At 46.8% G+C, this 22,776-nt stretch overlaps 5 protein-coding genes across 5 annotated transcripts; 1 reads left to right on the top strand and 4 right to left on the bottom strand.

The window, feature by feature from the left end:
* Nucleotides 1–544: 544 nt before the first annotated feature.
* tfdA (Alpha-ketoglutarate-dependent 2,4-dichlorophenoxyacetate dioxygenase) lies at nt 545–1,876 on the bottom strand (the record flags this gene model as incomplete). The annotated part of the gene is made up of 5 exons (XM_031153192.1): nt 545–730; nt 839–1,070; nt 1,194–1,399; nt 1,493–1,693; nt 1,760–1,876. 5 exons carry the CDS (start codon nt 1,874–1,876, stop codon nt 545–547), a joined length of 942 nt encoding a protein of 313 aa, XP_031001560.1.
* A 544-nt stretch (nt 1,877–2,420) lies between these two features.
* On the bottom strand, nt 2,421–5,007 carry TNA1 (High-affinity nicotinic acid transporter; the record flags this gene model as incomplete). Its single annotated transcript, XM_031153191.1, has 18 exons — nt 2,421–2,433; nt 2,491–2,642; nt 2,702–2,788; nt 2,850–2,939; nt 2,995–3,107; nt 3,170–3,241; nt 3,294–3,385; nt 3,449–3,496; nt 3,549–3,767; nt 3,816–3,877; nt 3,928–3,952; nt 4,007–4,073; nt 4,188–4,342; nt 4,392–4,419; nt 4,470–4,542; nt 4,595–4,617; nt 4,684–4,740; nt 4,803–5,007. 18 exons carry the CDS (start codon nt 5,005–5,007, stop codon nt 2,421–2,423), a joined length of 1,581 nt encoding a protein of 526 aa, XP_031001561.1.
* A 674-nt stretch (nt 5,008–5,681) lies between these two features.
* On the top strand, nt 5,682–8,607 carry priB (the record flags this gene model as incomplete). Its single annotated transcript, XM_031153190.1, has 10 exons — nt 5,682–5,777; nt 5,836–6,005; nt 6,066–6,254; nt 6,306–6,623; nt 6,680–6,820; nt 6,880–7,067; nt 7,119–7,527; nt 7,604–7,721; nt 7,796–8,123; nt 8,207–8,607. 10 exons carry the CDS (start codon nt 5,682–5,684, stop codon nt 8,605–8,607), a joined length of 2,358 nt encoding a protein of 785 aa, XP_031001562.1.
* Nucleotides 8,608–10,420: 1,813 nt separating this feature from the next.
* Nucleotides 10,421–13,126, bottom strand: LHYA1_G008269 (putative transcriptional regulatory protein; the record flags this gene model as incomplete). Its single annotated transcript, XM_031153189.1, has 6 exons — nt 10,421–11,406; nt 11,459–12,133; nt 12,184–12,362; nt 12,412–12,576; nt 12,624–12,973; nt 13,025–13,126. 6 exons carry the CDS (start codon nt 13,124–13,126, stop codon nt 10,421–10,423), a joined length of 2,457 nt encoding a protein of 818 aa, XP_031001564.1.
* A 5,052-nt stretch (nt 13,127–18,178) lies between these two features.
* On the bottom strand, nt 18,179–19,516 carry mae1_1 (Malic acid transport protein; the record flags this gene model as incomplete). The annotated part of the gene is made up of 1 exon (XM_031153188.1): nt 18,179–19,516. One exon carries the CDS (start codon nt 19,514–19,516, stop codon nt 18,179–18,181), a length of 1,338 nt encoding a protein of 445 aa, XP_031001563.1.
* Between the last annotated feature and the right edge of the window lie 3,260 nt (nt 19,517–22,776).

Genomic DNA, 22,776 nt, shown 5'->3' with positions numbered 1-22,776 from the left:
GAGTTATGTTTGGGGGGATAGGTCTTCGTAGGGGTCGGGGAGGTAGTGGTGGAAGAGGGTGAGCGTTGTGGTGGTGGGATTGACGTTGTAGGCCATGCGAGCTGAGGATAGGATAGGACAGGATATTCCCTTGGGGGCCCGGGTTTGGAGATGAAGCTGCTCTATTGTGACTGGACTGGACTGGCCGGCTAGGTCGTTCGTGCTCTGTGCGTGTTAATTAATTTCCTGGGAATGGAAGTTCTGTGGTTGTTTGTTGAGGATACTCCTAGGAGCTACGAGGTTTGTATACCAATGGTACGTACTTTAACCATAGGTTAATAACTTGACATCAAGGAGGCGGAGAAAGACATGTATAACCCAAGATGTTTCCTTGAGTCTGGCGCTAGTGATTAGCGAAGCCCCTTACTATATGAGATTTATTTCAAACTACATTTTATCTGCCTAGATATATATATATCTCTCTCTCTAATATTATCAAGGCTCCAAATACATATAGAAAGTTTCTTTCTGGGCCAGCTTTTCAATTTCTGCGTGGCTAGCTACCTCAATTACTAGACTTGCAGTTTTTCGGTGGCATTCCGAATGCAAACGGGCCATCATCAATCACAGTCGAGCGTCTAAGGTCCCTAGCTCCCATCTTCTCTGTATACGGACTTGCGCGGTGCATGGACTGCCGATTATCCCACCACATCAGCGTGCCAGCAGATATCCACTCAGCCGTGAAAGTATACTATAAAACATCAGTACCGTACGTTGAATCTCCCTCCTTCCCTCCTTAGTATGTTTTTGGGGAATAAATAAATAAATAAATACTGGTTTTATGTATTTATGTATTTACCTTGGTTTGTGTACAATGAGCAATGAGATCCCAAACCATCTTCTGGCTGTCCGCAAGCCGCTTCCCATCGTCGTCAAACAGCGCTTTGGCATGCGCGGCGAGGAAGAACGTCTCGTGTCCACTAGATCCTTGCTGGACTAACCTGTGGTAAGAAGGAGGTTTTACATTCCGTTCTTCGGATGTCAGTTCTTCGTATTCCTCAGGCGAGGCCAGTTTGCGTGAGTGCCAGAGCCTTGTTTCGCGCTCTAGTCAGCTCTGGTTGTTATCAGTCTCGTTCACCTTTCGGTCTATCTCTCTAGACCGTCGGATGACTGACTCCCTGTAGGCAAGGTATGATTGAGCAATTAAGACTTACTCATGCTCAACGACCAACCCGCGCAACTTTGGCTTCTCGACGGCTGGGATGTCTTTCCACGCGCGTCGCGTGTCGGCGAATTCGGTGTTGCCTTGACCAGTGCCCGGGACGGCGTGGGCGAGCAGCAGGGAGTATTTTGAGCGGTGTTGGTTGAATGAAGAATCGGTGTGCCATAATGCGTTACCTAGCGCGTGGTGCCATCGTCTCTTGTATGTTTCACATCAGTTCAGATACACCTATATCATAGGGTTGAGTGCGCGTGTTGGTGTTGGTATGAGTCCAAGCGGTTAGGTACTGACTGTATCCTTCTTCACTAAAGATCCATCCGATTCAATATTGCTGACGTCGAACAGATACGGAGTCCCGACTCTCTCGCTCCCTCCCCAGGCGGGGTTCACCTCCAGACGCCCTAGTTGCGCTGAAAAGGCGACGTGTCGTTCGTTGTCAAGGCCTGTGTCTCGGAAGATAAGGACTGCATATTTATCTTGTATGCGGATTAACTGAAACGAAACCGGTTATGAATTAGACTTTTAAAATATAACAAGGTGGTTGTAGAGCGTACTTACGGTTCTTATGAGATCTTCTGGAAGCGGAACTTGAGTCCAATCGACTCCCGATACTTCTGCACCGAAATCACCGAGAATGGGCTTCACGGAAAGCCCGTTTATAGTATGAGAGGCCATTCTTATGAATTCTGGACGAGGATTTCCTTGAGATGACTTATTTACACTTTTATGCTTCAGCCACAAGACTAGCTTTCCTTCTAGTTCGTCTCTTTAGATTATTATCAGAACAATCTACCTTGTCTCATTTAGTGACACTCTGCTTTAGCACGAAACGCTTCTCGGGTTCATGTCCGATTGTCCCGATACTCATTGTATCTCTCCACTTTTTATAGGTATAGCAACGGTAGCAGATAAGACATACGGAGAGTGAGAGAAATATAACTAGGGTATGGATGGTGTCAAGGTTGGGAGCTTTACCGAAAAGAATGAACTGGTGATGAATGTAAACTCGAAAGGATAATCGCGGGAATGTCAATATGAGTTGAGGCAGTGCCGATGGTAGTCAAATGCGCCCGTTTTGTAATTTCGGGACAAATGTGCAAAGTCCTCGTATCCAATTGATATTTGATTTTCCGAGGCTTCTAATTATCATCCTGTATTCTATCCTATTGACTATAAATCCCAAAGCTACAAGTCGGGTCAGTTTGTCTCCCACTGCCCGTTAGAGGATATATCTGCAAAGGATATCGTTAGCCAAAGCAATTCAACATACAAAGACCATACAAGCGTACCTGAAATATGGAGAGTGCTCTCCCATCTCCGAAAGCTGCTGTTCCGTGTATTTTCCTTCCAACTCCTCCAGTGGAATATTGTCTTTCTTGAGATTAGAAGCCCTGAGAAAATACCAATTTGCGATGGTAGCACCAACTCCACCAACTATGACCTACAAAGAAAGTCAGTCAATTGAGAGCACCTTGCAATCGTTCAATAAGATAAACTCACTAATACGAGGAGGATAATAAATCCCGACTTATACGTCGGTGCCTCTTTGGTAATGAAAATATTTGCGCCAATAGTCCCACCTAAAAGCTAATAGCAGGTAAAAGGTTATTCCACTTGCGCAAGACGATGGGAGGATTAATTCGCTTACCTGACCGAATGTAGACTGCCATCCCATAGCTGCTGCCCGCTTGGCTGGATTCCGCACATTTGTTCCAAGCCAAGAGCCAACTGCAGGTGCCTTGGATGACCGAATTAGCCCTTAACTTCTCTTTTTGGGAATGCGCATAATTTACCTGCATGTTATATCCTGCAACGACCAAGAAAAGGGCGAAATATGATACTCCTGCAAGATTCTGGTGGTATAAACATGGCCACAGAATCACGATGCCAGTAGTCCCGATGGCATCTAGGAAAGACGTTCGTTAGTATTGATCCTTCCAACGGTCAAATAGATGCTGATGAACTTACAACTAATGAGGAGCGAGCGAGCACGGCAGCGGTATTTATCCGAGTATATTGCAATCGCGATCACGCAAAAGACTACAACACCGTCAGCTCATCCTGGAACTCTGTAGGTAGATAATCTCCTCACATGCAAAAACATATGGAGGGGCTGTTAATGCTTGGGCTTTAATAGACGAGTAGCCGAGAGATTTGACCATGGTTGCGAGAGTGTAGTTGACGCTAGTATGTAAGAGTTAGTTGCTCCCGACTCCTAATAAAGAGACTAATAGGGTTAGGACTTACGAGTATGTGGGAACGGAACCTCCAAATGCCAACAAAGAGGCAATGAAACTTTTGAATTCAATTAGTAGATGCAAAAATGATCTGGTTTCAAGCAACTTACTAGGTTTTCCAGTCTTTAACTGCTTCCCAGAATGCACTCCATCTGAATCCCTCGTCTGGCGAAACCGGGCCATCTTGATACTTGACCCTGAGCTGAAGGAATTTCATCTCATCTGCCTTGAAAAATCTGGACGACCAGGACTCCGGGAAGTCTACACACAGCCAAAAACCGAGGAGGCCGAAGAACATGGTTAATGCACCTTCAATAATGAACAGATATCTATTATCAGTCAGTTATTGTTGGATTCGGAGGGATTTTCGACCTTACTGCCATTGTTTCAATCCCAGTCGGCCTTGTAAACCACCGACGGCATAAGCGAGAAGCCCTCCCTAAAACCACTTGTCAGAAAAACCTCCATTTTGTACCCTATCAGACTCACAAATGCCCCGGAGACCATGGTAGCCCTGAAAATACAATTAGACAAGTAGATTTTGCTGTGCGTAGAAATGATGACTTACGAATACCAATACGCACATCGCGTCTGAAGCTCCCCACTGACATACCAGCAGCTGAGGGTATAAAAACCTATGGTTATGATGAGACACATGTTCTTTGGGAGCAAGAAAGGTGTACTACTCACAACCTAAACAAAAGTCTGATTAGCTCGTGATGGATCATTAGGAATAGTTCTTGACATACCCTGAAATAGACCGGCCTCAAAAACACCAAGCATGACTCGTGCAGCACAATAGCCATGGTAGCTTGTCACCCAAGCCGTTCCCAGTGTTACTGCTCCCCAACAGAAAACCAATCCTGATAACCATAGTCTTGGACCGAATTTTCGCATGCACATGCTATTCATCACATTAGCGCAGCGATTTGATAGTTTCTGCTAGAACTTACTTTGAAGGAGCCTCGAGAAAGGCATAAGCTGTAAATACGTCAGATATTGTAACTATATGTTTCTATGATAGGTCTTACTGAAGAAATACCATGTCAAAGCCAGGTTGAATTGGTGACCTGTCATATGCGTATCTTTGAGAAAAGTGTAGATCTATTTATGATGATTTAGTAATCACAGCTTTGTTATAATATTATAATCTCACCTTAACATTGCCGGCATTTGACTCTATGCATTCCATTATTAGTCTATCCGACCAAGTCGCTGCCTAGTGGCGTTTGGGGGAAAACTTACTATCAAGTGAGTTCAACAGGTAATATAAAAACAGCATGGGAATGATCCTAAGGTCAACTAGGTGAACCGTTAGTGCACATCTGATGGTCGGATTTATTATCTTCAAGGGCACAACCTACGTCGTCGAACAAGTGCCTTATAAGCTTTCGGATCCGACTCAAAATGCTCTTTCAGTTCGAGAAACTCCAAGTACTCAGCCGCATGAGATGGCTCCAAGGCTGCCGGGGCATCGATACCCGTGATGTCTATAGGCGCATTGAAGCCGACCTGCTTTTCATCTGATGGCTTTCTGTCAAGCGTGGGAGAGCTTTCGGTTGAGGCCATTTTCGCGCGCAAAACAGACTTGGCACAAGGTTGAAAGGGGAAACGAGGGAGATATACAAAGTAGGATTAAGTTCATGCTGTATCTATAGGCTGGTATCTATAGCAGGGTTCATCTTTTTGGAGCAATAGGTAAGTATTCCGATGAGTCGAGTAAAGCATCGGCAATATCGGTTAATTTTCCGACATTTGATAGATGAAAGGACTCTGTAAGCTCACTCAGCTCACTCATCTCGATAAGATAGGTACGGTAGAGTCCGTATCTATGCCGGGACTTATGACCCACTCTTCAACTATCCAGTAGGGTCTTTTCCTGAGCGAAGGACGTTAGATAGCAGAAATAGGCTTGCTGTTGTTCGTCCAATGCCACGCGGTATTCCAATCTTTGGCTTTAAGAAAAATTAGAGAAACTTCAACTTCACTGGAAGTCTGGAAGCAAGCTGCTCGCTGCAGACGACTACTCATTTTATTTGTACCAGGAGCATGGTCGTGGAGAAGCATGGATAACCCTACCCCATCCCACCATTGACCCTGAGACCTGAGGTCTTTCTCCTTATCTTATCTCCTATACCCACTCCACCCGAGTTCCTGGAGACTCTCTAACCAGCCTCAATCTTGTGCAACTTCAATAATCATAAGTATAATCATAAGCATGTGAAAGTTTTTTTGGTTTGGAAATGAGTCAGCGACGCAGCAGAGAAGAGAACGACCTGTCTCAAGATGATGGTGTCCCCGCGGGGAAACTGCGGAGGATCTCGCGCGCTTGCAACCAGGTAGAGCAACCTCACTACCACGTGAGCTCGCTGGGAATACAATTAACGACTTCCATAGTGTCGAAATCGTAAACAAAAGTGTGATGGGCAATCCCATACCGATCCCTTGCAGCCTTGTCAACGGTGTTGCCAGTTGGGATTTACATGCTCTTTTACCACCACCCCCCTCGAAAACGAAGTAGAAAACAGTGCAATCGCCATCAAGAAAGTTGGGAAGATTCAGAAACAGTAATTGTCCATGAAGAATTGGATTGCGGCTGAAATATAACTGACAACTTCAATTGCTAGATTACTAGAACACCAGAAGCGGATTGGGGACCTTGAAGAAACCCTGAGGACTTTCAAAAACGCAGACCGGATTCCAGAGAATGGCGACATGAATTTACGAGACACAAATCCCCCAAATGAAGGCTTTATCAGTAGTGGTGATGTATTTAATGGGTCATTGCCAGGTCTCAACGGTGAAGCCAATAACCAGTAAGCGATTGTATGCGTAATATGTTGAGAATGCTGACGGGATAAATCAAGAATATTTTCTCCCGCGACCACTCGGGGGCAAGAACTCTCAAACCATGTCACAAATCCATCGGCATTGGGTAGTTCAACGTCTCCTTCCCAACTCCCTGCAGAAACCCCTTTCACCATGGATGCTGTTGATCTCGATACACCGATGTCTACGCTTCGCAATATCGCATCGTTGTCGAAAGAGAATGTTTCGGCATCTCGAAATATGACTTATGACCCAATATTTCCTATGATAGGTAGACAAGAACGGCGAGCATCTGTGTTCGACCCTGTAACTCAGGGGATTTTTACCATGGAAGAAGCCCAGCAGTCTTTCGATATGTTTGTTGACCCCCTGTTCCGACATTACGAAACTCCAATCACTAATCCATCAACAGCTTCTTTGAACATTGTCATCCCATGGCCCCGTTTCTCTGCATCCAAAGCCAGCGTTCAGCAGCTCTTGTTCGTGAAGCCAGCCCTGTACTCTTCCTATCAGTTTGCGCCGTAGGCGCACGTTTCTGGCAGACTGCCGACCGGTATGTAAAACTGTCCTTGGCACCAGTTGCATTGAAGAATGGACACTCATTATTAGCAGTCGGACAAACTACCAAGGCTTACATGAAAACTACCGCGCTATCGTTGCACTCCTAGATTCAAGCCTGTCTCGCCTTCTTCTCCAACCTATCCTATCTGATGTGACCCTTGACCATATCCGATCACTGCTCCTCTACATCCAGTGGATGCCAGTCGAACAGGAGACACCAGGAATATGCCAGACTCGTTGTAAGTAATCCTCATCACATGCACAAAACGGCGGACTAAAAACGAAACAAGACAACGATATTTCGGCCTGGAGTGTTTTAGGTCTTGCAATCCGTTACTCGATCTTTCTCGGACTCGATCGCTCAGCCGTAACCCCCTTTTCAACGCCCAACTCCAGTTGTCTAGAACAGGAAGACTTTTCTCGACTAAGAGTATGGATTAACGTCTTGACCTGTGACTGTCATCTGATGCTCTCCGCTGGCTTGCCAGCGTCAGTAGATCCAGAACCAGTCACGATGATTGGGCGAACCTTTGCTTCGCACGAGAAAGCCCTTCAGCCGGATGATTCGAGAGTCGCAGCCATTAGCGAGTTGGTGGCAATCATAAAAAGGGCCGCAAAAAGTAGTGGCGATCCAAGATTGAGGGTCTTGGATGCTGCGAGCTTGAAGAAGGCAAATGCCGAGTTTGACAATTGGGAGGCGTAAGTTTGCATGCTGCATTATGTATTCTCCAGTTACGGCTTGCCTGTTTGCGTGTTTCTTTCTGACTTCGTATAGCTTCTGGACTTCAAAGCTCACGAGAAGTTCAACATCCCAGTCCCGGTCCTCGGAACAGTCGACTAACAAAGCTGTAGATAATTGCCAACACAATCAAATGCCGTTCACGTCCTTACGGGTACGTCTTTCATCTTCGTGGATCCTCCAGCCTGCATTCTAAGTTCTAGCGGATGTTTGCTTACTTGCTCTTAGTCGTATCGCCTCGCCATCAACAGTGCTGGCCTCGGAAGTATGCTATCGCGGAAACAGCAGGCCCACGAGCCCATGCAACTGTCTCTACTGCAAGCCCTCGATGCAAGCCTGCTAGCGGCAGCTCAAACGATATTCGCTCTCTCAAACGAGACAAACACACAGTCTTGGACACGGCAGTCTTACTCTCTCACATCGTTCCCACTCTGCCCGTTTACCATTGACGAGACGGCACTTGGCAGATTCCGCTTTTCCGTAGACTCGTCGTGGATTACCCATAGTTTTGCAGCTGTTTTTCTGGTGTTGTGCTATGCGCGAGGAGCTATAGATGGTAACGTCTTCCTCTTCTTCTTGAACCATAACTTCCACATCACACCACACCACCTACTAACACACAACTTCCACCCCTCACAGACGAACTCCGAATCCTCCACCTCCTTCCCCACCCCTCCCCCAGCATAACCACCGCGCCCTCAATCCCCCGTCCCCCATCCCTCCTGTACCGCCTCACATCCCTCGCGTCCCAGATCTTCGACACCATCTGCCGCACCTCAGCCACCGCGCACCCCGCCGCCGACTACCGCAGCATCATCCAAAACGTCTTCGCCCTCATCCTGGGGAATGCCGGCACTGGCACATCTCAAATCAACGGCAGTGGGGGTCAACCGGAACAGCTGTATGCAGGCAATGCAGAGGCGTTGCCAGATCAGATGGGTGTGGATGCATTGTTCGAGTTGATGTTTAGTGATTCTGCCGGCTTTAATTGGCAGAGTACTGGATTGTTTAGGGAAGATGGGGGGATGACGGATTATTAAGGGGTTTTTCGTGAGGAGTTAGGTAATTAAGTGAAAGAAAAAATGTATATAATAACATGATGAACCACACCATGAAGCTCGAACTTCGGCATTTCTTCCATCTCGCCGAAAGGTCAACCCAAAAAAGGATTGGGATTCTGAGGAAGATATGTAGCTCGAAAGGTCATCTCCAAGATCGCTAGTTTCGCGAGTCAGGCTGTGTTTTTCCAACACTGACGCGACAATAGGGTTATGATGGCTGATTCCATGCGATCCTCCTGGATTAAGAGGCCACCTCAGCATTGATTTCAACTCAAAATACGTGTATGTCCATCACAAGGATTGGGACGTACCGACATGTACGCCCTCCAATAAATGAGCTTTCATACTCTCCGCACCTCTTTTCTGGGCATTCAGTCGAGCATCCGAATCCGCCGGGTCCTGTTTCGTTCTCAGTAGTGCCGGGATGAGCAGCCCCAATCCCTTAGTCGAGTAAACAGTTCCCTTGGGCTTCGGGTTGCTGGAGCATATAGTCTCCACGCAATGATCAACTATTCTGAGACCTGTACTTAGTCATACCTTTTCGGGTACTGTGAGCGTGAGTTCTGGATCTTAGATAATGACTTTGGGACCAGGTGATGCAGGGCATGCTCTCCCTTAAGAAGATATCGAATCCCTCGATGTCTTCGAGATCAATGTCGTTTGCAAGTGCCTAATACTCGTTATAGTAATCAGCTGATCTGGAGTTTCGATCAGAAGAAAGTATATGGATAGCTTGACTCACGAAAACCATTCCCTTGGCACCATCTATCAGACTACCTCCTCCAAGTGTAACAATGCAGTCGGCACCACTTCTCTTGACATCCTTCGTTATTGTTAAGAGTTCAGAGTACAATCAATGTATGGGCGTCATTCCTTTTCTCACACCTGCCACCCTGTCTTCCCCCAGAGCACTTTTAAAGTCGTTGCAATGCATCGGTATCTCTGCTCAGAGAACCAGATACAATGATATAAGCTTTTGAAGTGTGTAATGTATCGCTCATATGTTTTACGCACGCCTCTGGGAACGGAAGTCCCCAGCTTACCATGGGGAGATCCGTACTAGGGTCAACTCGTTCGGGTTGCATCTTGAAAGTGGGTGTTACGAAGTAGAATGGAGTCTAAAATAAGTTTGGTAAATTAAGTTCCTTTAGGGCCCCTGTGTCTCCGTACGAGGATTTCTCAGCCCAGTTGTTGGTCAGTGACTCAGTGTGGTCGTCCCATGGCGGGGTCGGAGATGAAAAGGGGGGTGTGTAGCGCTAGGGTTTGTGCAATGTAAGTGCAAGGGGTCAATTCTACCTTGCTGGTGGACTGCCCAATCACTCAGCTGCGTCTGGTGCCGGTATCCGTCAACAAGGTTCGGGCCGCGTGTAATGTTTGGGGGCCGCCAGAGAATCCGTACTCCGTATACAGTACAGATTTTGATCATACTGTAGAGGATATTCGCTGCTTGACAAGAATACGTGCTTGGCACTTATCCCCCAATTGCCGCACTGAAAATCATTGGAACTTCTCCAAAGTATGACTCAACAACAAGCCGCACGTGTGGGTAAGCACGCCACTATGCGGTATATAGAAGATTCAATAAGTATATTCATTTAGCCGCAATGCGGCTGCGCAGACGTCTGTATTCATCTCTCGTACTATACACTGCCATTGACGGTGTCCTATCGTTTAAAACATGCACCCCAAGACTCCCAATTGCTCACTATAGCCACCCATACCCAGAACTCCTGTTAAGTTTTCCTTTGCCGCCACCATGTTGCACCCACGCATAACCTCTTTGAGCGACCGCTCAACTATTCCCGCCGCTGAGAAAGAAATCCAGCTCACTCGGCCCGCCACGGCTATGTTCATTCTCTGCTAATTGCTCGAGAAGACTGAGAAAAGGGTCTTTTTCATCGCCGCTGGCGCCATTGTTACTGCTATGCTCCCCATTACTCCTTCCGCCAGGAGTCATTCCCTCTCCGATCGCTGGGGCAGCTGTACCCATCCCATTGCCATATCCAAAGCCCATCTGAGGCATGCCAAACATCGGATCGTAGTTTTCAGGCGGGTTCAACGAGTTAAATGTGTAGGGGGGTGAGAATGGTGTTTGTGAAAGATTCGGTATACTGGTAGTGTGAGAAAATGGTGTTAAAGGTGGCGGGTCCAACGCAGTGTGCGGCTGCTGCATTGCTAAATTCCCATCTAATGTCCTTTTTCGATCGCCTTCGCGTATCGTGCTATCGGGTGAAATCAAGGAATTTTCAGGATGAGAATTCCGGTGTGCGATTTTAAGGTCGATATGTTTCCTGCGTGAGGCAGAAGAGGCCTTGCGCTTCCCATTAGTCGCGGGTCCGGGAGTTTCAGATGGTCTGCCAGGGCGGGGTGCATAGAGATCATGTCCTGTGTAGGGTTCCTGCGTTGGATCGACAAGTATGTCGGCAAAGGAGATATGAGCCCCGTCGACAAATTGTCCAAGATCGTTATACCGATCAAAGAAGTCCTCCAAATGGAAGACAGGGCTATACCGCATCGGATTACTCGCCAAAGACTTGACGAGTTCCGAGTGACAACCGTATATTGTCTGTAAAGTTTCGCGTTGGTGCTGTACAGAAGACCATGCATACCGCAATTCTGATAATTGCTGCATCTCTCTTGATAGAAATTCTGCAGATGCAGAGAAGACTTCGCCATCGCGACTTCCTCTATAATGCGTTCCGTGAACGTGAACTGTTCCTGCAGTACAAATACAATAGCCAACGAAAGCGGGCCATTCCATCGATGGCGATTGTTTCCCTGATTCAAGAAGTGTCAGAGCCGATCGGATTATTCTACTCAAACTACTTACCTAACTCTACCAATTCTGCAATGGCGTTTGCGTGCAGAAAGCAGAGATTGGTAGCTTCAATCTGCCATGATTGATGTTGGCCAGTGCCAGCTAGTTCAGCGAGGTCGATCGGAAGGAAAGGTCGGTAGATCAAGCAATGAATGAGGTGGTATACGAGTTTGCTGAGCACAAGCGTTGTGCTATCAGGTTGGCCAAAGAGAGTATCGACGGACGAGAAGACATCTTGGGTCCCAGATGCCCAGACGTCAAGATCTTGGCGGATTTTCGAGAGATTTGACAATGAATGCCAAGGGAAATGGCTGTCCCCTTTCACCCCACCTGCCGCAAGATACCGATTCGTGATTCCGAGAATGCGAACAATGTCTATTACCATGCCACTACTTCCTTGACATTTCTTCCCGGATGCACCATGATATTGTAGATTAGAACCGATTTGAAAGAATTCTCCTTCAACCGCAAGAGAGGAAGGACTCGGTGACCACGAAGGAAGTTTCAGGACAATTGATCTATCGGCGATCAATGAAGGCCGTTTGGATCCGCATGCGGTGAAGCGATCCATAAGGTAACATGTCCAAAACAAACGTCGTCTCATTTCTTTCTCGACAGGAGTCAAAGGGCTTTTGTTATCCAACTCTCGATGCAATTCGAGCGCCAGCGCCATACCAATACCGCTTGCTATTCTCATGTTAGCAACCGAGATACGCCCTAGCAAATACCCCTCGTACCTAACATCATGTATGCTTTTTTCCCCTTTCCTGCTGCAGTGAAGGCCATTGTTAGTAGTAAGAGCGTTTGCAAACAGTCAATGGAAGGGTCGTCGATGTCGAGCTCGCTTCGAGCCCGTGTGGCATAGTCTTCGCTGAGTCTGACCGCCGCATGGTAGCCATTTGGGTGTGGCGTATACCTGATTCCTTTAGCAGATTCCTTGACTGTTCAGTCGCATCTTCACCTACCTCGCACTAACAGCATATATGGCGGAAAGAAGATATGAGGGAATTTGGTTATGTTGTACTCGTTGCCGCGTGTTCGTTTCGTCTAGGATATAGTATGATTTGCCGTGACATCGCGCAAAGTATGTATTGAGGAGTGAATCTGTTTGCACGACAGGAGATGTTGCACTACGAGCTATTAGCTTGACTTTCGTTTTCTTTATGGTGTTATTCACCTGCTGGGAGCTGGCGAATATACAGCAATCTCGTCGGCCACATTGGTTGTGTCGAGCTGGGGGCGTTCGGGCTTCGAGTCCGCAAGGGAAATATCTTTGTTTGGCCCTGAACCATTCTCATTATGCGGCGAGTTCGATAACTTTTCATCCTTCAACCTTTTTTCTAAACCATCAACCCTTTTCAACAACGCTTCCAGTACATCTGTTTTTGGTCCTCGTTTCTTTGGGACCGCATCTGTTGCTATGTTAGTGCCGAAACCGAAGCTAGAATCATAAAGCCGACCATATACACAGGGACATTGGAAGACCTGGCACGCTTCGCAGGTGGGCCGTAGCCGGTTACATTTTATCTGGAAAAACTTTCAGCAACGCGGAAGAACTCCTTGATGTTACAAGCAAACCTTCCGTTTGCGACACGACTTGCAATTCATTGACTCCCGAGGTTCATTGCTCATGCGCCGCACTGGTAACCGTTCAATGCCAACCTGCGGCCTGCTCGTCATGATGAACAAATGCAAAAAATAGAAAACAGAATCCAGAGGTGAACAGCAAATAAATTCGTCACATCATAAAGGCCATTCACACCGCGATGCGCATACCATCACGGCTGGCGTCTTTGGAAGAATGTATTCTCAAGATGATGGTGTTGCGAGATCCAACATCCAAGATCCAAATCCTGCTATTTCGGAGCAGCAGCAGGTCAAATAAGAGAAGGCGTTAACGTTCCCAGAAATACTGGGACTGGGATTGCAGCTCGTGTGAGACGCCAGTAAAAGGTCTTGCCCGAACTTTGGGGGTGGGCACAATGCCTGCGTACGCGAGTACAAGGAATAGATCCCTGAGCGGGAATGTTCTTCGGTATGCGTATAGCGATGGTGGGGGAGGGGAGGTTGCACCATGGAAGCCTAATTACGGGCGATTGGCGGCTCAGGGGGAAAGTGTCGACGCAGATGTCTGAATCTCTTGCGAATTCGAAGACTTATATTAGACTAAATTGGCAGACGAAGACGGGAGCAGAGGCAGAAGCAGAAACCCCCCCAAGAAAGAACGTGGTTTTAATCGAGATTGCGGGGTCAAGGAGCTAAAATATGGCATGCACTTCGGGAGAACCCTTCGTAGTCTTATTTCAAGTCCGGGTCTAAAAGGTGGACTACAGGGGCAAAGACAACAGACACGGCGGTTGCGCCGAGGGCAGGGCGGTTACCACGATCAAGAGAGGCAAGATAAGGCTTATGCAATGACTAAAAGGGTCATGAGCTGTTGAGAAGCTACGAAGGTCTTCGTATACAGTTCATACTTTTGCGGGTCTCTTTTGTCACCGATTCTCGAATCATGGATGGTCCGATGGTGTGGACTAGGGCACAACGAAGCCGGGGATTAAGGGGACTCAGCGAATCAACACCGCACTTGAGAAGCTTGGACAAGAGACCATTGTGGATCAGACAAGGTCAAGAACTACGGCAGCAACCCCGTAAATTTTACTGTACTCCATAAATTTGCAAGTCAAATGAGAGGAGACACCAGACCAGCTCAACACCACGATACAAGCTGCGTAGGTGGCAGCAGACTGAACAAGATATCAGCCTGGGAGGCTAATAAGTTGAATAGTTGCAAGAATCCCAGCATCATTATTGGCGCGCAAGAGAAGAAGTGTACGGCAGCTAGCCAGTATTAGCTACACTGGCTAGTCAGAACTTAGCAGCTGGAAGCTGTCAGAACCTAACTTCGTGAAGGACCAGGTCGGACCCTGAAATTTCATCCTAAACATTCAACGTTATACAGTACAAAATTTAAACTTTAGAACAGTCTACTCGAGAATGAATCAAAATCGCCTGTTCCTTACCCTTGTCTAGCTGCAATTATTTCATCTTGGCGGTTTGACACTATTTAGAGATCAACTCCGAACTTTCAAGCGCCCTTGCGGTGAGGTTAATACTAGGTACATTAATACGAGTGCCTGCCTGCGTATCTTATCACACATTCAGCGACCCCGTGTGTTTCGCAAGAACCAAAATCGATTCTCGTTTCTCGTGCGCCGGTGAGTCCGGTGAAGTCAGGTGGGTTGCGCGTGAACGTTAACGATCAGATAATATATTAACTGTAAGATGACTTCGGATGACTTCGGCCACGTGAAACGATTCCCCGCAAAATATGCAAGGTCCACCTGTTTGGTGCTACCTTCATGTAAGCTTATAACTCGGGTGCGCATACGATGGACTTTGCCTTGTACTTTGCATTTACTCTAGAAGCTTATCGGGCCGCATGGTCCCGTCTACGGAACGAGTGCAATATGGTGCTGGACCTCCGGATGTCCTCAGGTATTAGAAGCAAGTTTTGGACTGGTCTGCAAATCAAAACAGTCTGAAGATCTACATACGCCAATCGTGTCCGAGCCGAGGGCCCCCCACCGGGCCCTACCTCGGGTGATCTTCTAGAAGCCTGGAAGACCACACCCCGCTGAACTCAAAAGGTAGTTGGTCCGCGTCGAAGCACTTTAAGCAACCATCACTGCTACGAGACTCTGTGGGAAGGAATAATTATTTCTCGATGCCGATGGAGTGTGGTATCTCTGATGGAAGGCGATACCTCATTTGCAAAGCCGCAGGGGAAGTTAAAAAATTGCATCTACGGACCGAAGCTCCACTGATGTATCGCGTGGTATCTTGGATGTCGTTGAGTAGAGAATAGAGTAGGAGTAGATGTCAGGAACAAGAGGCTCTCTATGCAAAGAATGACCAATCTAGTACCGGTAGGCGACAACCCTCGATATCATTCCGATCGATCATAGGTAGTGTAACTGCTTTTTTGTTTGGGAAAGTGCCTCGCATTTACTAAAGTACCGGTGCAAGAGGGACGACCAGTGTGCTGAAGTGCGGGGAATGCACCCCACCACCCCACAGACCCATCGACATTACAACAGCCTGATAGCTGGGCGATTGCTTGCAGTACGGAGCGTACCTCCTTATCTTCGGCCCAAAGGATACCTCGAAGGATGGCGGAAAATTGGACAAGTGACCGCTTGCATTAGTATAGAGAGGTAAAATTGTACACAAGTCTTAGGGACGTTTTGGAGCGAAACTGATTAAAATTTGTATAGTACTTGTAGAAGCTCGTCGGGTTACCCGTTTTGGGTGTGATATGCGCCTAGCATATAATACCCTCACTGGGGGTCGTCCCTATGGAAGAGCTATATGATATGCCAACAGTTCAGGGAGAATCCTGGATCCCACTTCTTTCATAAACCCGTGGTACTTTTCAAAGATCTGATATATGATATGCTCACTGGCAAGCAAACCCTAGATGGAGCTTCATGCTAAAGTCAAATCAACTCAGAAAGGAAACGACAAGGCGGTCTTGCCACACATCTGAAGGCAAGGAAATTGCGATTTCATCTAATTATTTGCCTTGAATTTAACAGATGGCGTCCACACTTGTTTACTCAAAACATCATTTTGGTATAAGAAATCGCAAGGCTGATATTGGCATTAAGCAGTGAAGCGGAATACGCGCCCGATTTCAAAGACCAGCTTTAGATTATGATTGTGATTGTGCAACAGCGCATGCAGAAGCCAACTCACTGCACTTTCCCGCAGCTGCAATCAAAACAAGGCGACGACCCTCCACAAAGGTATGCTACGTCACATGGCATCCTGGCGTGCTTACGACGCTTTTGTACGACGGGCATCACTCGACGACATCCCTAAGTTTGGTAAGCATAATGTTAGCATATATTACCAAACATTAGCAGACTTCCCATGCTAAGAATAGCATCACTATCTCTTGTAATCTTACGTGTAAATACTCAATACCCATAATCCAACCCCCTGAGTCCTATTTCCCAACCAAACTCCCGACAGTCTGGGCCACGCTGTTTTTAAATGAATAGTTTGTTCCTCTTATCTTTCACATTTACTATGCTATTTATTTGAACTTTTACCTTCTCGTCTATTTCAAAAATTGTCTTCTTTTTTTGATGTACCTCAGCTAACCTTGGCCTCATGTAATGCAGGTCTCATTTCTAAACTCGAAAACTTGTTGTCAATCCAAGAATTTGAGTATGAAACACACTCTCGCTTGCGCTTGAAAAAATACAGAGTCTTCTCGCTTTTCTCATCTTTCTCAAACTTCTCCCCTCGTTCAAGTTGCTTGTCTAAACGAAAAAGTGGACAGGATTTAGAGCCTTTGTGAAGAAGATCACAATAGAAGGTTACTCGAATAGATGAAAGAGAAGCACAGAGCTGAATGAAAGATGCCCCTGATTAAATGCAGATTTCAGTTAGCGAATTCCCCCAACACCCTTGAAACAGTTGAAAGATAAAATTCATGCAAAGATGGTTAAAAAAACAAAAAATTGGCAAATGCAAGCCAGTCAAGACATAGAACTGAATGGATAAAGTGATTCCCGCTGTTCCACCACATCGTCACAGTGTTATAGATAGAAATAAATTACCCAATCCCAACATCGTGCGTCAACCGCTTTGCGGAGATTCTCGCAACAGAGGCATTGTTGATACCCGGCACAGTACTTTGTTTGACCACTCACACTTCGTACCATTCAAGCCTTGATGATATGGCTTCAATACGACCAATTTTTCTGATCATAGATATCTCTTGGTTGGGTAATTATGCAACAGAGCTCCTTTCCAGATGTTGAAAAACAAAACATTCCAAAATGACTAAGCAATCTTCTAACCATTTTGGGATTTCTTCCCCTCCCCTAACCCTACCCCGCCCCCCAAGAGAACGACCTCCATCTCATCTAACGACTCGTGCAACAATACAAACGAACTCGACTTTGCGCGTCTTTTGATACATTTGCTCAGATCCATCATATTACCAATGCTTCATCTGTCGATGGAACTGGCCTTGCGGCCCTTCTTTCGCCACAACGATCACAACGCGTCGAGATAGAGGACATGTCTACGCGATATCAGCACAGAAAATGACGGGACTGCTTAATCGTTCAATGTTTATCCAAGACCTTTTATCTGTTGGTTTAAAAGCCTTTCAGCTCCTAGTTTTACGTTACCAACATGTTTCATTGTCACTTTCCTCGAAGTCGTGGCCGTGGTATATCGCCAGTTCGTTATATCGCGATGTTGCGTAGATTTCATCTTCTCATTCGGCTAGTGCTGTCTCAAAAACCCCTTCTTATAAGTTTCATGGGACCAGGAACAAGCTGCTGTCGTTTGCATCGCATTGAATTTATAGCGCGTTGAAGTTCAGTTTGAGACATGAAAGTATACCTGCTACTATTTCTATGTCTATTTTTTCTAAATGACCCGAACTCCCGCTCCATTCTAAACCTCTATCTATGCCTTCCGTCTAATTTCACACTTGCTTCTCCCCCGAACTTCCATTCTCCGGCCATACCGGGTTCCCAAACGCCGTCCACCATCGACCCTCCGCCTACCTGCCCGCCGTTATCACGGCCTCCCGCGCCTTGTGGCAAGGACTATTGCCACATCTTGTATATCCCACGTCTCAACCCTCCCTCCATTATAAATTATGTACTTCCACTCCGCTTCGAACAAGATTCCTCCAACGAATTCCTCTCAATGATGAGAGTCCTCGTCCTTCCCTGGCCACATGATCCCCTTTTTGATCACAGCTTTTATATGACAGAACATGATAAGGAGTAACAGAAAGAAAAGCACGGCGCCCATACCCGTTCCCACCAGCGTGATGGCGTTACTGTCGAGTCGGACACCGATTTGAATCGTTGCGATTGTGAATCCCACGTTGGGGAAGACGTATGCGTACCAGTTGAGGTGAAAGTCATTCCTTGGTATCGCTTCGACATTTGCGACTACAGCGATTCCAAAACACCAGAAAGCGAACACCCAAAGGAATATAGCGGTAAGAAGTGCAAGAAGCTGAAAAATATCTGCGATGAGGGTCTGGTCGATGATGCCGATCAATTCGATATAGTTTGGGAAGATCTCTGTTTTGACAACGTCTTGAGCCATTCCGATGAGAGCAAGTGCTGTGAAGGCGGGTGGCCCAACGGCGATGAACATGGCGGGTCTGGAGGCTTCGACTGGCAATCCTGAAGTCAGGAGTCTACCGAAGTAGAGAGCGTACATCATCATCGCGACCATCATCCCGAGTCCCTGGTATGCAAGGCCGGCCACTAGCATCGGTAAAGCGCGATGTGCGGGTTGAAATTTTGAGATGGCGGAAGCAAGTGTCCCAACTAGCATTGCCGGGAAAATGGGTAGTACCCATCCTGGCAAAACGTTCGTGATCACCAGCTTCTTGACAGTGAAAAGGACATGGTAGTAGAAGATTGCGATGAGTGTAACGCAGACGGTGTATATCCAGAAGGCAACCCACAAAGCTTCGACAAGCCATGGACCAGAATTGGGAATACCGTATGCAGTGGTATTAGTCATCATTGTTGCGAGACTGAGCCAAAATGTTGCAAAGAAAAATCCTTCGTGAGGGTTGACAAGCGAGTGCTTGAGAGTTCCTGGGTGTAATATAAAGCGCGTGATCATGAGTGTGGTGAAGGTGACGAAAAGAATAATGTTGAACACAAAAATGACCGTTCCAAGTTCGGTCAGGCCAGTGAGTCGATTTGGGATGACCGAGACCACGAAAGCTACTCCTCCTGTTGACATTGTACAGGCAAACCAGGCCCAAGTAAAATGTTTTAGTCGTTCTGACCAGGAAAGGGTTTCGGGATCATGTTTCGACTTGTGGTCGTCGTTGCCATTATAGTGATCGTCGTTGCCATGATAAGAAGGTGCCGGCGAGGCTTCGATATCTCTGTTCACGTCAAATACGCTGTTGTTGTATAGGAATGGTGTCATCGATGGATTGTTCGTGACTGGTTCATTGACGGACGATGTCAAATTGATACTGAGCTTCTTTTTATGAGTGGGAGGCATGCTGCCGTTTGTGTTTTGCATAATGTTGTCTTTCTATTTGAATTGAAATTGAGAAATTGAGAAATGAAATTGGTTGTTGCTTCAGCTTTGGAGCGAATGAGTGTAGCTCGTTTGGCGTCGTTGAGTATGTTTTTCTTGTCTTAAACTATTGAAGAACAGGACCAGCCTGATGTTAAATGATCTGGAGATTATGAGTGATAATCTATGGAGCTCTTCATGGATTGGTAGATCAATTAGGCCGACGATCGCCAAGCATGTGTTCATAGCTTCCGTTGCCACTCCAAAACGGTCGAAGCATATGCCCAAAACCTTCTCAGGGATGTACCCAACGTGCTGGCGGGACCTTTGTGGATCTCTTGGAAGAATGCACAACAGAAGTAAGACTGGAAAGAAACGCCCAGCCGCTCAGGAGTCTCAACGGCGCTTCCAAAGTAGGATGCCGAGAGATACCGTACAATCTCACCACCGCGATATTTTTATACTCATTTCGCTTATAAAACTGCTGAGGGAGACACCTGATTGGTTCACATAGCTATTGTGGAGTGAGTTACCTCCGTAAATAAGACCGATTTTATACGGAGCTATAGATAGCCTTACTAGCAAAAATATCCAGGTGGTGAGATAGTACGGTACAGTAAAGAATTGAGCCAACGCACGAAGTATACAAATAATACTTTTGGCATACTTTGGCGCTAGGTGGTGTTAAAGCGAGGAGTTTCCCGGCAGATCAAAACAGTCCCTGGAAGAGGCCATCCATTTCGAGGGGCTTGGCATTCATAGTCTACGCAACATGCTCTGGGCAAGGCTCTGGGCAAGGCTGGGCATCAGGCTGGGCGGCGTTTTCGCATCATCAATAGGGGCGCAGGGAGAGATCGTCTATATGTCTTATCTGTGGTGCATCAGATTGGTTGAAAATCGCCCAAGCGCAACATCGCGAGGCTCGCCAACTCGTGGAGGATATTGGGAACGACTAGCGCCTTGGCTCTATATAAGTACCGGCATGGACAATGCATAGTTATCTGAAAAGTCTGTTCAGCAGCCTCAATCATTGTCGTCAGCATGCTAGTTTTCACATGCAAGAACGTCAGCCAGGTGGCTGAGATAGACTTGTCATTATTTGGGGCTGTCTCGCAGAGAAGGCACCCGTGAAATGTTCCGATATCCAGTTGTATGCGGCCATCTGAGCCAAGTACGGAGTAAGGAGAGATTTTCAATGGTAGCCACAGCCTTCGTACTTGGCTAGCGCTGATCCATCGTGCTAAGTAGCAAAAGAGCTATCTATCTACCTAGGTAAGGATCTTGATTCGCTCCCAGCGCACAGATCTTTCCTTCAACATCAGCCAAGAACTCGGGATGTCGGATTACAATGGGTCTAAGACACGGAGCCTCATCGAATGACGCCGGCACTCACTGCCAGTCAGTGGTCTCATTGAAACGGCATGCCATTGAAACATGCGACAAAGCACGAGATCTGTATTCTGGATCAGCTTTTAACTTGGAAGTTTCATGTGAAAAGCAGAGATTTTCGATGATAAGGCGACATCCAATGATAAGGTACCCAAAGACCTTCACTCATCATGATCAAATGAGAAATTACTCTCGAGCCAAGACCAATAGCCACTTTTAGACGCCTCTAGGTCTGAGACAAACTTCTTGGCCATTTCACAACTTTCACATTCGCCCCACAGTTAGGCTTGGCCCCCACTCGGCACTCGGGAGCTCCCTTCCAGTAGCGTTTAATAAATGCACCGCCAGAATATCTACGAAGTATAGATTCTTGGCTTCAAAGGATTGAAACGCCACGACTCTTTGCCAGAGTCCCGTTGAAGCCGTCGTTGCAATTGCCAGCTCACGGAACGAAGTTACAAAGCTGCATAATTCACATGCAAACGTGTTCTGAAACTCTGATTTTTCGGAACGGAACGCATCTCCTTCAGTGCTCCGTAAAGGAGTAATTGGGCAGAGCAGAAGTGACTGACTGGATGTTCATCACATGAATTTTCCTTTGGCGCCCTTTTCTTCCTTGCTTCTAATTTCAGATCATCACGTACTGTACTGACGTTCTCAATGATAGACATCAACCCCTCTATTCCCGAGATCTCATACTAGACGTCACTTGGAGCCACGCATCAACATCCACATCTACATCCGCATCCTTCTTTCCTATACCTATGTACGAATCTAGATGTCCTTTTACCAAACCCATTGCAATCCTTATGCCACCCCCACCAGCACATATCTTCCGAATCCACGCAAACCTCCCCATCCGATCCCCGTGCGTTCAGCGTCCCCGATAACCACAGCGCAGACTCCAGAATAGGATTCGATTCCTAGGCTGTTCATCATGGTTATTCTTGTCCATATCCCGCTTACAGAATCTAAAGCGGTTTCGACAGATCTCAAGGACCTTCCTTCTTCGCCGTGCCGTGTCTTCACATAGCCTCCAAGCCCCGTCGCTACTAGCAAGTCTTTGCCTGGCAAACTTCCGAGACCCGAACCTAGGAAGGAGTTAGTACATCGATTGATTTTCGTTGAAATGTTTGATGTTGCGAGGTATTATTTACTTTTAAGATCTGAGAATCTGTTCTGGGCGGTGGGAATGAAGTCATTCCTCAGAAAGTATAACAACATGAATTACAACGCGTATACTCACTCATCCAACACGGTAGTCCTGTATGTATTTCCTACATATTTCCAACATCTCAATCTATTACGGATTGCCAAGTTTTGGATACAATTTCCTATCGGGTATACGGAATGAAGAACTCCGAGAATGGCTTTTTGATACGCAGACTGCTATGCTATGCTTTTCTCGGTACCTCAAAGCTCCTTTTTGACTCACTTTCTTCCCTCACCGGAACAATAATGAATTTCTAAAATTTCACTGCACTGCATAAGAAGTAGTTTTAATGGCGTTTTAATAGATAAATTCCTTTGCACCAAGCCCATCCTTTTCACATGCTTCCTTCCTTCCTCCCGTCTCCAAAAGTTCCGCTCGTTATACATACATCTCCGGCAATTCCATTCATTTCATTTCATGTCCAATCACCCAGTCCAGTCCAGCTAGATTCACTCAAGCCCTTTGACTAGCCACAACCGGAGCCGGCAATAACGCACTCCCCGGATACGCAACAGGCCGGACTCGAGAACTGCCTGTAAGCGTAGCGATGGTGAACCCGTCCTCTTTCACCTTCACCGGTTTCTGCTCCACTTTCCACAGCTTCTTCAAGAGTCTGCGCTCGTGGTGTGCGGATACTGCA

This window comes from Lachnellula hyalina, assembly GCF_007821495.1.
Source record: "Lachnellula hyalina strain CBS 185.66 chromosome Unknown contig00230, whole genome shotgun sequence".
NCBI classification, from domain to species: Eukaryota; Fungi; Ascomycota; class Leotiomycetes; order Helotiales; family Lachnaceae; genus Lachnellula; species Lachnellula hyalina.
This window is presented reverse-complemented; position numbering and strand designations above follow the sequence as displayed.